This window comes from Phalangium opilio, unplaced genomic scaffold (assembly GCF_054372755.1).
Source record: "Phalangium opilio isolate 3A_F unplaced genomic scaffold, DU_Popi_V2 ptg000003l_1, whole genome shotgun sequence".
NCBI classification, from domain to species: domain Eukaryota; kingdom Metazoa; phylum Arthropoda; class Arachnida; order Opiliones; family Phalangiidae; genus Phalangium; species Phalangium opilio.
In genome coordinates this window covers 5,401,562-5,415,803 of record NW_028324145.1, presented here as the reverse complement: position 1 = coordinate 5,415,803, position 14,242 = coordinate 5,401,562, and the positions used below count along the sequence as shown (strand labels likewise).

General features: G+C 38.7%; 2 protein-coding genes and 1 long non-coding RNA gene across 8 annotated transcripts in view; 2 read left to right on the top strand and 1 right to left on the bottom strand.

Moving 5' to 3' along the window:
* The window catches only part of LOC149717272 (IDLSRF-like peptide), a 46,630-nt gene that overhangs the window by 1,760 nt on the left and 30,628 nt on the right, over nucleotides 1-14,242 (bottom strand). Inside the window, exons 2-4 of the mRNA XM_089837445.1 lie at nucleotides 2,604-2,690; nucleotides 2,478-2,531; nucleotides 1,231-1,383 (exon numbers count right to left, since the gene is read on the bottom strand). Coding sequence (XP_089693571.1) covers nucleotides 1,231-1,383; nucleotides 2,478-2,531; nucleotides 2,604-2,690 — 294 coding nt within the window. The remainder of the gene's footprint in view (nucleotides 1-1,230; nucleotides 1,384-2,477; nucleotides 2,532-2,603; nucleotides 2,691-14,242) is intronic.
* LOC149717273 (uncharacterized) lies at nucleotides 1,395-2,913 on the top strand. The gene is made up of 3 exons (XR_016366443.1): nucleotides 1,395-2,423; nucleotides 2,522-2,699; nucleotides 2,816-2,913. It is a non-coding gene; the product is annotated as an uncharacterized LOC149717273 (long non-coding RNA).
* LOC149717266 (IDLSRF-like peptide) overlaps nucleotides 2,910-14,242 on the top strand; it is a 221,626-nt gene continuing 210,293 nt past the window's right edge. For 5 of the 6 annotated variants that reach the window (XM_089837424.1, XM_089837420.1, XM_089837417.1 and 2 more), the window contains exons 1-2: nucleotides 2,910-2,956; nucleotides 3,336-3,441. The gene's annotated coding sequence lies outside the window, so the exon portion shown is untranslated. The remainder of the gene's footprint in view (nucleotides 2,957-3,335; nucleotides 3,442-14,242) is intronic. The other variant, XM_089837413.1, reaches the window with a different exon arrangement.

Below are 14,242 nucleotides of genomic sequence, written 5' to 3'. Positions count from 1 at the left end.
ATCGCAGGAGTTCAAATTAACCCTTTTAAACTTTTAAGCCTTTCTGTTTCCCCTGGAGGGATTGTGTTATTGTCGAAATATTGGAAAACTTTTAAGTCTGGAACTCTCTCCTCTCTCGTTAGTGTTTAAAATATTTACACCCCTAAGATTATAAATTCACTGGCACGATCGTTCTCTTATCACGATATAAATCATTCAACAATGTACTTTACAATTTATCAAAATAGAGTTTATTTGTTTTCAAAATATGGTCGCTAAAGGATTTACACAAAATTCCATATTCGCTGTTGTATTTGTTTACTGCCTACTACCAAACTCTGGGGCAACTTTAAAATCCCCTAACCCTTTTCGGAAATCAAATTTTCCGAGAAGGGTTTCATTCTGAATTCTTTTTGTAGACTCCTTTGAAAGAGTTTTTCCTATTTCATTCAACTTTAATAACTATACTACTAGGATAACTCTAGAAAATATATTTTTTTTATAACCTCAAAACTCAGTCCGAAAGAATCTATTCTTAAAAGTCTTAAGAAGAGAAAATGGAGCAAGTTTTGTATAAAAAAATTGTTTTCATATGAAAATCCTTTAAAAATGTATTAAAAAAGGAAACTAGGAAAGGATAAGAGACACGGTTGTAGGTTCTGGTGATGACTACTCCTATGATGTGGGAGGAGTTTAACGTCAACATGGTCAAAGGCGCCAAGAGTATAGTATGTATTACCCGCCCACATTTGGAAGTTTCATTCTTACACAGTGGAGGTAAGGATTCAATATGTCACTTCTATCTTTTTCTGTTAGACTACGACGTTAGGCTTATAAGATATGTTCCATAAGTATGACACTACATATACTTCGTAATGCTAGAAACGTACAGCTCGAGCTTTTTCGAGAACGACAAGCGAGAATTGACTACACTAATGGTTTTGCAGTCCATCTACGTATTTACTCTGTACCAAGCCTTTGTTAGCCCCTTACCCCGTCACTTCATGACCAGCTCGTAGTAACCAATGACAAACTTATGGAACATATCTTATGACCTTATGCCTCAATGATGGCCTATCAAGTCAGGAAAATATTATACGATGTCATCTTGTGAACTATATTTGTGCAAAGGTTAAAGTTGAACTATGGATTATTGTTGTATTTAGTTAAAACTAGCTTACAAAGAGAAACTAACATGTGAAAAAAAAATAAAAATGGGACCTTCTTTGGAGGATGATTTGTTTTACCTACCAGACAAAGCAATGGCGACCTTCTGCACGCCACCAAGAGGTTGAAGAGCAGCTCTCGCCTTGGCTCCGAAGAGTTTTTCCAAATAATTGGGACCGTGATTATTTAAAAGAGTCTGGAGAAAATTGGCCGTTTCTTCAACTGGAGGTCGTTTAGCTGATGACAAAGAAACGAAAGGAAAATTTAGTGCGTGAACTCGACTGATAAAATACAATTGGTCCAGGGCTTTACGATGGCATTTATTATTGGTCCTCATCTTTTGTTTGTCGTAAACTAAGTTATAGACCAAGGCTTAAGGGAAGAGTTGAGAGAACTCTTATATTGTTTATTGTTTATCCGCGTTAAACTTATTAGATTTAGATTCTAGACCATTTTTCTTCAGAGATGTATAAATAAAAGTTTATCTTTAAGGAAGGAGAATAGGCTTAGAGATATGAGGTATGATTTCCTGGCCTAAACCCGAGTTGCGTATATACTTCCAAACAATGAACTTCTGATAGAGCAATAGGATTGTGAGCTAAGCCTTTTAGTGTTTTACTCGCGACACAGTCTGAATAAAAATATCGAATACGGTTCGTTGTTAATTCCGTTAAAGGGAACCGTCATGGCAGGCCTATAAATTGAAAGAAAATCGCCTTTAGCGCGTCCTCCAAAGGGTTCCAGCTCAACTCTAGAAGGTACTCAGCAAATACTCGGTTCACGTATTGTATATCAAACTTAGCTGCCTGCTACTTGTCCCTTTTTACTCCTTAGACCAAGGCTTAGGGTTCTTTAAACCCGCGTCAAGGTGCATGGGCCAGACTCGGTGAACTCTTTCAGAAGTAGATAAACTCAAAGCATTTAAATTAAATAAAGAAAGACGCTGTTCTCTTTCGCTATCAGAGAAGGGCCGCGCTTGTTACTACTTCTAGTTGATATACTGTTGATAAAATCCTTTCCTTTGTTACAAGTACAATCCGAAGAGGATTAGTATCTGGAGAGACTTAAATTCTTCTCTCGAAAAGGCTTCTGGGAAACTACGACTAGAGCTGAGACAGGGCAAAATATGATATACTATACCCCCTGACCCATTAAACAATACAAGACAGTGTGTCAAATGTCAAGGGTTATGTCTAAGACACTCCAAACTCTTCGTTGTTTTCAGGATTAGGCACAAGGAGTTGTTGATCCATAGAACCTTCCGGTTGAAGACTCAAGTAAGTTCCGGAGCTATCTAAACATTGTTAGGACACCAACAGGTCTTTAATTACCTGCTGTGCATAATCTGGGATCTTCATCGTAACCATCCTTACAGTCTCCCGCACCTGAGAGTGTAAAAAGTTTATATTTCAAGTCCATAATTGAGGAACTCCAGGACATCGTTTTCATTTACTTACCATCGCATAAGTACTGTATGGAAATGCAATTGGTGTTATCTCCAGGACATCGAAATGGCGTTGTGGGATGACATCTTTCTACTTCCACTGTAAAAAGTAAGAAAGACTTAATTTTAGTCTTCAAAAATGGGTTTTATAATGGGGATTTGTCATTGCGAGTTAGCAACATCTTTTATTCAATTTTGAAATTTCCCGCTTTTATTTTATAATAGCTTGGCGCCAAAAATATATCACGTGATACCGGCGCAGCTGTAAGGCGCCTCCCCCTTCAGCGCCTTTGTTTCATTTTTAAGCCGAAGCCACGGTGTGGACGTGTGGTAGGCCGATTAAGAAATTAACGGAACGCCACTTGGGTAAGAATTAGTTTTATTACCTAATTAATCAATTAGTATTGTCAAAGTAATGTAATTATCGTAATATTTAGCGTTTAAATTATAAATTGTTTTCGGAAAGTGGTCGGAAAGATGAAATTAGTAGGACTAAAAATTAAATTTTATTATGGGCCAAGGCTTACGGTTTTAATTTTAATTGAAAATGCGGGCCTTAACTTTGCATGCATTTCGTTTGAAAAAAGAAGCTCGGTATTTAGCATGGCGGTAATGGCGCTGATTCTAGCGAGGTAGAAAGCTTGATTACGGTCTCTAACTAATCCTTATGCATCGTATATACTGAATTACGGGTTGATTAGGCGAATAATAATTTAAATAGTTAATTGAAAGTAATATTTTTTAGGGATGTTATTGAAACGACATGAGGCCAAACATGAGGAAACCGTATTTCGCATAGGATTTCTATGTCTTTTATTGAATTGTGGGTCCATCTCTTCAGCCACGTGTTGGTAAGCTTGCATTTTTATTTGATAATTTTGGTATTGGGTTTTAAACAACGGTTTTATCATTACGCAAATATGAAATTATTTTAAATTAGTAAGAAATTCGGAGCTTAATTTGTTTCGAAACGCGTTTATTGCTATTTAATTTGAGAAATTTTGAAGTTTGGATTCATACAAACCTGCAAAACAGGGAAAACTCAGGGAAATAAATAGTAATAGTAATAAAAATCGGGGAAATTATAAAATTTTACTAAAATTCAGGGAAATTGGGGAAATTTGTGAGGTGTTAGTTTGCTCTGAAGGGTTTTTTTTATTCTTTTTTTTTTAAACTATGCAAACCTCTCCCGTTGTCATTACTCCATATAAGGGAAAAAACCTTGAAACCTTAGAAATTACATGGGGGGAAAAACCTGTAAAACCCATGGAAATTGGTGTTCCAAAAGTTTTATGAAACCTGAATACAATTATTTAGAGCCCTAATATTAACGTCACGTCACGTGGTTTTCTCCCTCGCTGTAGCCCTAATATTAACGTCACGTCACGTGGTTTTCTCCCTCACTGTAGCCCTAATATTAACGTCACGTCACGTCACGTGGTTTTTTCCCTCGCTGTAGCCCAAATATTAACTGGTAGAAAACCCCCTAAATATTCCCAAACGAGCAATCAAATAACAAAATAATTAAAAATAAAAGTATTCATTAATCCCCTGAAACTTTCAACTGAACTTGGCTAATTTCATAACTGGGCCAACATCAACGGAATTAGGGCATTTCCCAAGTGAAATATTAGCCTTGTCTAACGATCCCCATAGTCTAAAAGGTAGAGGAATGTACTTAAGATATAGCGGAGAGGCGCGACGACAAGATATAGTCCTCAATTAAACAAATCCCGCCATTTACTGAACGCGGCTCCATAATTATGATCCCTGTAGGACTTTAGCCTCTCTCTCTCTCTGGCGCAGGACGTTGTCCATCGGATGTGTTTACCCATTTTGCCATCCTCTTTCGCCAGCTTTATCTCCATTCGTCATCACCCCAATCTGCGAATTGTTCATCCGGAATCCCTGAATGGATTAAGGCAGAGATATCCGGTTAATGAACCGTCTCTTCCCCGCCTTGATCCGTATTCATAGATGTCCAATGAACTAAAGTGCTTGTCGGCGGCGGGCATTCGCCCCACCAATTCCTGCCCATGCCCCCCCCCCCCTCGTCTCGCTACTTCTCCCTACTTGTTTACGCTCGCACGAACGGGTTAAGCCTTTGATGTTTGCCGAGGAATTACTCAAATTACTAACAGCCAGTAGAGAAAATAGGTCTGGAATAGAAGGTTCTGCCTTTTTATGGACTGTGTCCGAATGCTTGGGGGTTTCTGGTAGAGGGAGGGGAAGGTACCTTGAATGACGCAGTCGTTTCTGTATCTAAAGCGTATTTGCCTATACCTCGGCGCAAAACGGAGTAGCCAGACGTCACGTGATCCGTTAAGGAAATTCGAATGGTTTTGACTGTAGACCATTTCGATGTAACTATGAGGGAAAGACACGGGGGGTAAAACCTGGCCTTCCATTTCGCTTTTTGGCGCCTGCACTGTAGTCTTTTTGTATCGTGAGAGTGCGCAGAGACGGATGGCAATGTATCAACCCCCATTATATGTCCCGATACACAAAGTTGTACCCACTTGTCTTTCCCTCTTATTTGCATCCATAAGTTCAAGTGTGACACTTCGTAGTGCTTGAGACTTACTGGGAGATAGTTGTAGAACGACGCGAGAATTGGCTACACGCGATTTTGCAGTCCTTCCTATTTAGACTGCGCCTCACCAGGCGTGGGTTTTCGGGAATAGAATCTGACGTTTCACCTACTTTACTTCATGACAAGCTCTCAGTAACCAATGACAAACTTATAGAACATATCTTATGAACTTTTGGTTACATCGAAGTGGGTTTTTGATCCTGTTTCGACGTCATTACCGGAACTGGATTTAGAACAAATGGTCCTAGTACCCTCTATTCCAGGACTATTTTCTCTGCAACCAGGGAAAATGGGCGGGAACTTGGGAATGCCTTATTTGTCTCGGCTCCTAACGCGCCCACGTTTTCAATGTATATTTTCCACATCAGAAGTATATGCAATTCCGAAACTTTTAACCAAAGTACTTGTGTGTTGTATTCACTAACGTCTGAGGACGTTTTTCGCACCAATTCATTGTCTTGACCCGTGATTGGTTGTAGGGCCCAATACCGTTAGGGATATGACCTATGACCTGATGAAGCATTTTTACTCGAAAGAGTTTGTAAGCTTGGCACTGTTTTGTTGAAAATTGTATCGCCACGCATTCTAGAAAATAACTGATAACTTGGGGTTTAATATGCTTCCATAAGACGCCCACCATTTTGGCGAACCTTAACCCTTGCCCTATTGAGGATCTTGGAAGTGAAACTTGGCGCGAAGATCATCGTCGTAAAAGTGGCGGGAAATGTGTATCGTGCTTATTCGAGTGTGTAATGGAACGGTTGCCGCGCGCATTTCGCGCGAGATGTTAATTTAGTTTCAACACCATCTTAGGAGGTGTCTTGCATTTGTAGTGACAACTAAGCCATAGGTTAAGATAAAGGAGAATGTCAAGGCAGAACTTGCAAATTATTAAATATGTTGTTTAATGCATGCGTCTAAACAGTATTACGAGATTTAGAATGACCTCAGGGGTACCACGGGTCAGGGAAAACCTGGAAGAGTCGGAATTTAAAAATGGGCAAATATTTCAAGGATATATCAAGGGAATTTTATAATTGGACGAATATTTCAGGGAAAATCAGGGAATTTATAGAATTTCAAGAAAGTCAGGGTACTCGGTTAAAGTGTCTAAATATCTGCAGTTTGACCATCCAGCTGGGTGACGTTTTTAACGCTGTTGAAGCGAGATCACGTTTGACCAGACACCAAAATCGGGAGCTCTCTTTGCAATGATTTACATTAATTATTCAAAAATGCCATTTAAATGCAATTGTTTAGTTACATTTAGAAGTTCAATGACAGGGAAAATAGTAAAAAAAGGTCAAGGAAAACCTGGAAATGTAAGGGAATTTGAATATGGCAATCCTGGACCTTGATATGATAGAATCTTGATCTTATCCTTGCTCTACGTACCCTGGTTCTTACGTTGACAAAGTGCCCAAGTTTCAAAGCGTTTATTATAAGATGCATGGTCTATCGTTGTAGACCTAGTTGTATTATGACCACACGTGCTTTTCATTTTTAATATAACCTCTTCAAGCTCTATGATCTTAGTGCTAAATTTTCTGTTAGTTTCTTCAACTTTATAGTAACCAAGGGACCAAAACATGGGTTCTTTCATTGGACTAGCATTACATAAGACCCTCTCAAAAATGCCATATTTTTTATCATTCATATATACTCCAGTCTCCAGAGATAAAACCAGACTATTTTTAGACCAGTTTATATTTATTTTCCCGTCTCTTATTTTCTAACTGCACCCAATAGCCTAGATATATAGCCATGTACTTCGCTATAGGTCTACCTAACTCAAGAATTATCGAAACGTGGTCTGGGTTTCTTTTTTCTCTAACCAAGAACGACCTCTTTTTGAAATACCCCAAGTATCTAAGTGTCTGGGGACTAAGGTTCATCCCTTTGCATTTTTTAATCATTTAAAGGGAGCAAGAAGGGTTCAAAGAAAATTATGATAAAATAGGTCAAGAATCGTTCGAGTATCTAACTAACTGAATTGAATAGATGACGGGTTTGGTTAGATGTTATCTTTATAAGCTTTCGCCATGTACAGGGTGTTTCTGATTATTCTTCCATGAATTAAAGGGTGTGTTAAACAACTTTAAGTTACGGAGATATGGGCTCAGAAACATTGATTGGCCCCCCAAAACAAGGAAATAGGCACACATGTGCAGTAATTAGCTTTACTGTACCAGCATACGTACGCTTCTACCACCCATTTAATTGCAACACACTTCCGTTAGATAAAGGTTAAATAACGCTCTTAGATTGAAAACTATTGAAGGCTAGTATGTCTTACTCCACATGTCGGACTATTTCATTGTTTTAGGAGCAAATCAATGTTTGGGATGAATACATAGATTGCTTATTCGTGAAATCTTTAATAGGCCATTCTCTGTGCCTTTCCGCTTGAACTGAAGGGGAGGCGCTGCAGAAACCGTCACTCCAGACGTCATGCATGATGTATTTGAACTTAGAAACCACTTGTAGTTCACGTAGCTAGCGACCTATGCCGCGACTCATTCGACATATAAGAGCCAAACTCGAATGTAAACAAGTTTTTTTTTGCGTGTTCTGAACGAGTAGACATAGGGTCGACGTTTGGCCTACATAATAAAACGCGAATAGGGGGTGCGAGCTGTTTGATAAAGTCTTAATAGATTCAATCGGACATTAGTATGGAATCTATAGCCTCCTAGTTATTTCAAGTGGAAGAAATCTATGTAGCCCTGTCATAGCTCAATGTTGTAGAACGGTAGACCCCATGTTTTTTGACACTTTTCCCTCAGTTTAACCCAAAAGAACACGCCCTTTAATTTATGACAGACTTATCAGAAACACCCTGTAGAAACTGACCCTTAAAACGCAAAAATAAAAAAGTGTCCTATAGTGTAAACCCATTTTGACGTCTGTAAGAGTCTGGATCCCATAAGAGATTGATCCACCTTAAGTTCGGAATTGACACACGTGCCTCCTCTGAATGTAGAATTACATTTTGTTTCTATTCTACCAAGAAGCGATACCTAGTTTACTAGGGAGAAGGTATAAATTCGCCGCATTTCTAGCTTTATCTCCAGTCCAAACGTTGGTCCGGAGTTAATCCCCGCCTCTATATTACAACCAGCATCTCATTGGTTCTTGAAAACTCACGTCAGCGCGACGAGAATGACGAAAATTACGTATTTTCCGACTGAGGAGAGGCGAATTAGCCCGATCTCCTTTTACGTCCCCCCTTGTATTTTGAAAGGGGGACTTGGACTATGGCGCGCGAATACTTAGGCATCTTACATCTTCTCCCTAGTAAACTTGATATCGCTTCTTGATTCTACCTACGCGATGGAGTTACGTAACGCCTTCCAGTCTACGCGAAATAGAAACGTGTCTTTTTCTTTATTTCCGTAGTTAATTTAAAACCTTTATCTCTATTTCCTTCCTATTTCGACCAAGAAAGAAATCCCCAAGAGCTTTGTGAATGGATCGAGTAGAGAACTATATTTTCAATTGCTCCTCATCCTAATTATACGCAATTTCCATTTCAAGGTTCACGCTATTGTCCCAACTATTTTAAAATTAATGAAATAAACCGTCGATGCGTGTAATTATTTTAGGCCTAATTTAAAATGCTTAGTGTAGGTTGCACGCAACTAGGGATGCCATAAGTTGATAAGATAGGTTACATAAGTTTGTCACTGGTTACTGAGAGGTTGTCATGAAGTGACGTAGGCCATAGAAGATTCGAGGTAAAGCGACGCCTGCTGACTGGTGAGACGGCGTTAGGTGATTTCACAAAGTCGGGCTGGTCACGTGCAACTGTTTCTTGAGACGTCACACAAAGTCCTACTACTGTAAAATAATTGGTTTTGGTGATTGGAGGGTAATTGTTATGTGTCGTCTGCTACAATTAGTCAGGCCGTGTTACAAGTTAAAGGCTTACAAACATGTTTACTACTTCATTACTTTATTTACGAAATAAATGTTATCATTAAACAGGAAACAAACCATTTAGCTGCTAAACCCATATCCACTAACCCAACTGTAACATTTGAACAAGCAGACAGGTTAATCCTTTGAACCAAGTCTTGAAAATATCGATTTTTCACCCTGAATGATGTTTTCCCTGCAATAAACTTATGACGTAGTAGTGACAAACACTAAAACAAGCTTGCGCGTGCTAACATAGTTTGCGAAATCACCTAATACCGAGTGTTGTCAATTCTCGCTTGTCGTTCTCGAACTAGCTCGAGCTGAAGTCTTTAGTATTACGAAGTATATATATATGAAGTGTCATACTTATGAAACGTATCTTATAAACTTTTGCTGAAACGTATATAAGGTAGTGGTATTGGCCAAGTGTGCTTCAGAAATGGAGCGCCCCAGGTGACGTTTTCTTGAATTTTCAAGGAGTAAAATGTCCTTTAAATGGATTAAAATTTAAGGGCACCCGCACAACCTATATTCCTTCAGGATGTTTTGGGGATTTTTCTTGGTAGCCAAAATAATGGCATATTCAAGTTTAAAACAGTATAAAGTCGCACATCATCATTACCGCTCCACCTTGCCTCTTTTCTCTCTGGTTGAAACTGAAGGTTATAGACCATTCCGATGTAACTATAAGAGGAAAAGACATGGGGGGGGGGGGTGAAACATTGCCTTCCATCTCGCTTTTAGGCGCCTGCGCTGTAATCTTTCTATATCTGAAGAGTGCGCAGAGACGGCAATGTATAAACCCCCTTCTACGTCCCGATACTTAGGGTTGCCTACCACTGTTTACGTTGAAAAGGTTTATTTTTGTGTGGATAGTTTTTACATCTCTGACCACCATTTTCTAAGATGTCCTGGGATTAGGAGTAATTACGTCATTGCAAAAGTGCCTCTTCAAATGAAGGTGATTAGAGCTTAGTGTTGGTTATTTACTACTACTAATAATAATAAAATTATGACATTAGATATTGTCCAATCAGAATTCGACTAACGAATGCCACGCTATATTTAAAGTTAACTCGATTATTGGCGCATGCAGTTGAAAGACTAGAGGTTAATTTAATCGAATTTTAAAATACGTTCGTATATAAAATGAATGATTTATGTTTGAGTTTCAAATTATCCATCTTAATATACATCTAAAAATCACTCTGGTTCCCCATATCGTTTATTTTCTCTTGTCACTCGTATACTGTCGGTAAAACGAAAACACTTCTTGTCTATAGGCATTGTATTATTTGAGATTAGACTCAGAATATGGGAAGAGAGGGAGGGACCTGTCACCCTTTTACGTCCAAATATCGACATTGTTTGCTTCCAAGATTTGGTTATAGGCTTACTTTGTTTAGCTTGAACGCAACCCCCCCCCCCGAAGTAAAAATGGAGATGTATGCTTGTATGTTTATTACTCTGTCTTTTGTTTTTCTTTCTCATTCGTTCGTCCCGTTTTGAACGCGGCTTAAGCCTTAGGAGAAACTCATTCTCTACCCTATAACGTCTATGTAATTCCTTTTTGGAAATTGTAAGGGATGATGAAATGTAAATTGTTAGCGATTCCGGTGCGATTGAAGTAGCTTTTGCATGACCTGGTTTAGTTCAAAATTTAGTAAACTGTTTGGGAATGAAGTTCACGAATTTTATGGATTTGTCCTGTAATTTTTGTACTAGCCCGTCATATGACCAATTTTAGTTTTTTATACGTGTATGTTTACGCTAAATTATGCGGGATTAGTCTTAATTGCCTCACCATTGTTAATTAACCTTGGTTTTTAATTTTATAACATGCTTCATTAAGCTTGATTTTATATACAGGGTTTTTTTTCTGGATGGTCTGTTAGAAGTTACGGGGAGTGTTCTTTGGTTGATTTTGAGTCTAAAATGTTCTATCTCCATTTTGCCCTAAGAGGCCGTTTTCAAGTTAAGATTGGAATATTTTACGGATCACAACTTAAATGTAATTAAGGAACTGAAAGACAATTATTTCTAATTTAATTAAGGGGTCATCCGTAAAACGCTCCAAACATATCTTGTAAACGGTGTCCCTTGTGGCAAAATGGAGATAGAAGTTACATTTTCGTCTCGAAATAGATTTCCCAAAGAACATCCACCTTAATTGGTCATAGACCTTTAGAAACACAATTTATACATTTAATGTTTAAAGAATAGAATGTAGGCGATTTTCATAAGGGTACGGGTCCGAAGACAGATTGACAGACAAAGGATACACATTTTTTAGACATCCTCCCTTTAAGAGCCAAGACTCGGGGCATTGTGCAAGGGCTGGCATACCTCCCCCCTTCTCCTGTATTTACGTAAAGAATAGGTCGAAGTAGGATGAGTAGGTAAGCCGTCATCAATATTCATTGAGGCCTGGAGGAGATTTCATACATTTGAAGTCGGAGAGAGAGAGAGAGAACCGGGTTGGTTGGTTGGCCCTTCATCGTTAAGGCTTTGGCAAGGGGGCTTTATTTTGGATGGCCTATACAATCTGAGAGATCCCAATATACCCATAACCCATTCATATTGCAAATCCAAAGCCCTAAATCGAGCCCTAACAGCCCTGTCTACCACTAAGGCTAATTTGCAAAAGCCCTCCCTCCCGCCTTATGAGTGTCGAAGCAAAAATCTCCGCAGAGCCATTTTTCACGGTGGCTTTACTTTTAACCCTTCATAAAAATATTCCCCATACGACATTAAGAGCCCCGTACACGATGCGATTTACCGTAACAACCCCGTCTCTCCAGCTGCGTTCAGTAATGTGAAAACGCGTTTAGTAACGTCCGTTGAGAAACGTGACGTCATGGACGTAGTGGCGAACGGTTTTGCCCAAAATTTTGAATGGTGTCGTCTGCTACTTACAGGACTTCAGTATTCTTTAAATTCTCAAAATTTAAGTTATTATGGTCGTCGGGAGTGTTTTGCCTTCTTGTAAGCCAAGATTTTGGGCGACAAAGTATCAGGGAATACGACACATGTTGGCAATCCGACCCTATAAACATCTTCGATGTAAAAAAGGCAGTAGGCGACCCTCAGTATCGGGGCGTACAAGGGGGTTGACAAATAGCCGTCTCTGCGCACTCTGGACCCAAAAACGCCTAGAGCGCAGCGCAGGCGCGGAAAAGGGAGATGGAAGGCATGAGTTTTACCCCCGTGTCTTTCCCTCTTCGTTACATCGAATAGACTTAAAAGTGCCGACTTCCCCGTGTCCGCCGTAGGTGACATGACCACAGCACTCCTTCCGTGGTCACATCCCAAGTAAAACCTCAATTCCTTCCCCCTGATTCATCACATACTAAAAACCAGATTAATCGCGTCCTCTCATGGACCAAAACGTTATTCTGACCAAGGCCTAACGTGAATAAGATGCCCCCATCGCTGATACGTTCGTTGTGTATACCCCTGCAAACGTGACGTCAAAACCGGAAGTGGGAAAGTTGTTATGTTGCGAATGTGCACTCAACGGAGCCTTCGTTGTGCATTACTGAACTAGTCCCATTTCTCTTTCCACTGATGACGGGGAACGTGCTGGACGACAGGTCATCACGTGACAAAATTCCGTGGCTTTAACTGGGGGTCGTACGATCATAAATCTCATCGTGTATGGGTTCCTTTAAGCCTAACGCCTCATTCCCAAGTCTTTAACGACCCTTATGGTCAATTGAGTTTTGGCCCTTGGTAAATGAACTCATTTTTAAAACGAAAGAGTTGCTTTTGGGAAATATAGTGAAATTTTAAAGGCGTTTTCGGTCTCCCCCTCTCGCTCTTTACTCTAATGATGTTTCGAAATTTTAAATTTACTCGTCGCATTTTATATTACGTTTTCCAACTAATATCCATCGCTATATCACGCCGCGTTTGTTGTTGTCGTCCAGAGTACTGGATGAAAGAGCCCCACCCTTTAACAGAGGCTAATTGGTCTGGGAATGCTCTTTTAGAAGTGGGGTGAATTTTGGTGTTGTTTATTTAAATTTTGTGGAGGCCTGTTAAGGTTAGTTTGTATGTTCCTGATGTGTTGTTGTTGTTATAGAACCTCTATTGTTTACAGGTCTTATTTATAAAATGACCCTTTTCTACTGTATTTAAATGATCATGACATTTAATCTCTAGTGAAAGAGAAAATTTTATGAATATCGCAATAGATGTAGGCCTACTAGATATTTTGCAGAGTAATTGTCAAGTTTCATGACTGTAGCTACTGAAATATAATATCTCGGCATTGAATTAGAATTTTATTTAGACTGTTTATCTCGAAACTATTTCGAATTTTTCATTTCGAGTGAAGAGAGAAAATTAAAAAACCTACCACAGTAAATTAGACATTCCGTAGAGTAATTTCTCTAAATCTCATGTCCGTAATTACTTAAATAATTGCTAATTAATTGAAATTCAAATTAAAATACCCTTGATCTAGTTACTAATTTCGACTTGACCTCAAAAAACTCGTAATTTAACCTTTGACCTACAGCAAATGGGAAAAATTAAAAATAAACATCACAATGAACTAGAGAAATTAAACAAAAATTAATTCGGTTAAAATCACAGCAACTAATTGTTATGTTAACTAAAAAAACTTTATCTATTTACTCATTTCAACTCGATCTCAAAACTCGTGTAGTAACTTCAGACCTACAGTAAATAGACATAATTTAAGATTATCTTAATTAACTAAATATTGCTTAGAGTAATTCCTCCATGTTTCAAAACCGTTGCTACTCGAGTAAAGTTTTGGCAATGAGTTGAATGTTGAAAGGTTTTTTTAGATTTTGAACCCAACGAAACTTAAAATAACTTTTAATCTAAGTCGGATTTAGAGGAAATTTAAAAATAATATATTAATAAACGATAGACATCCTGTATATACCTTAATACATCCAACATATATTCGTCCATTCAAAAACCCTCATAAGTTTATAAGGTATATTCCATAAGTATGACACTTCGTAATGCTAGAGACTTACTACAGCTCGAGCTAGTTCGATAACGACAAGCGAGAATTGAGGACTACACTCAGTCTTTAGTTTTGCAGGACTTCATCCTCCTATTTAGTCTGCGGTACTAAGCCTTTGACAGCTCCTCACCAG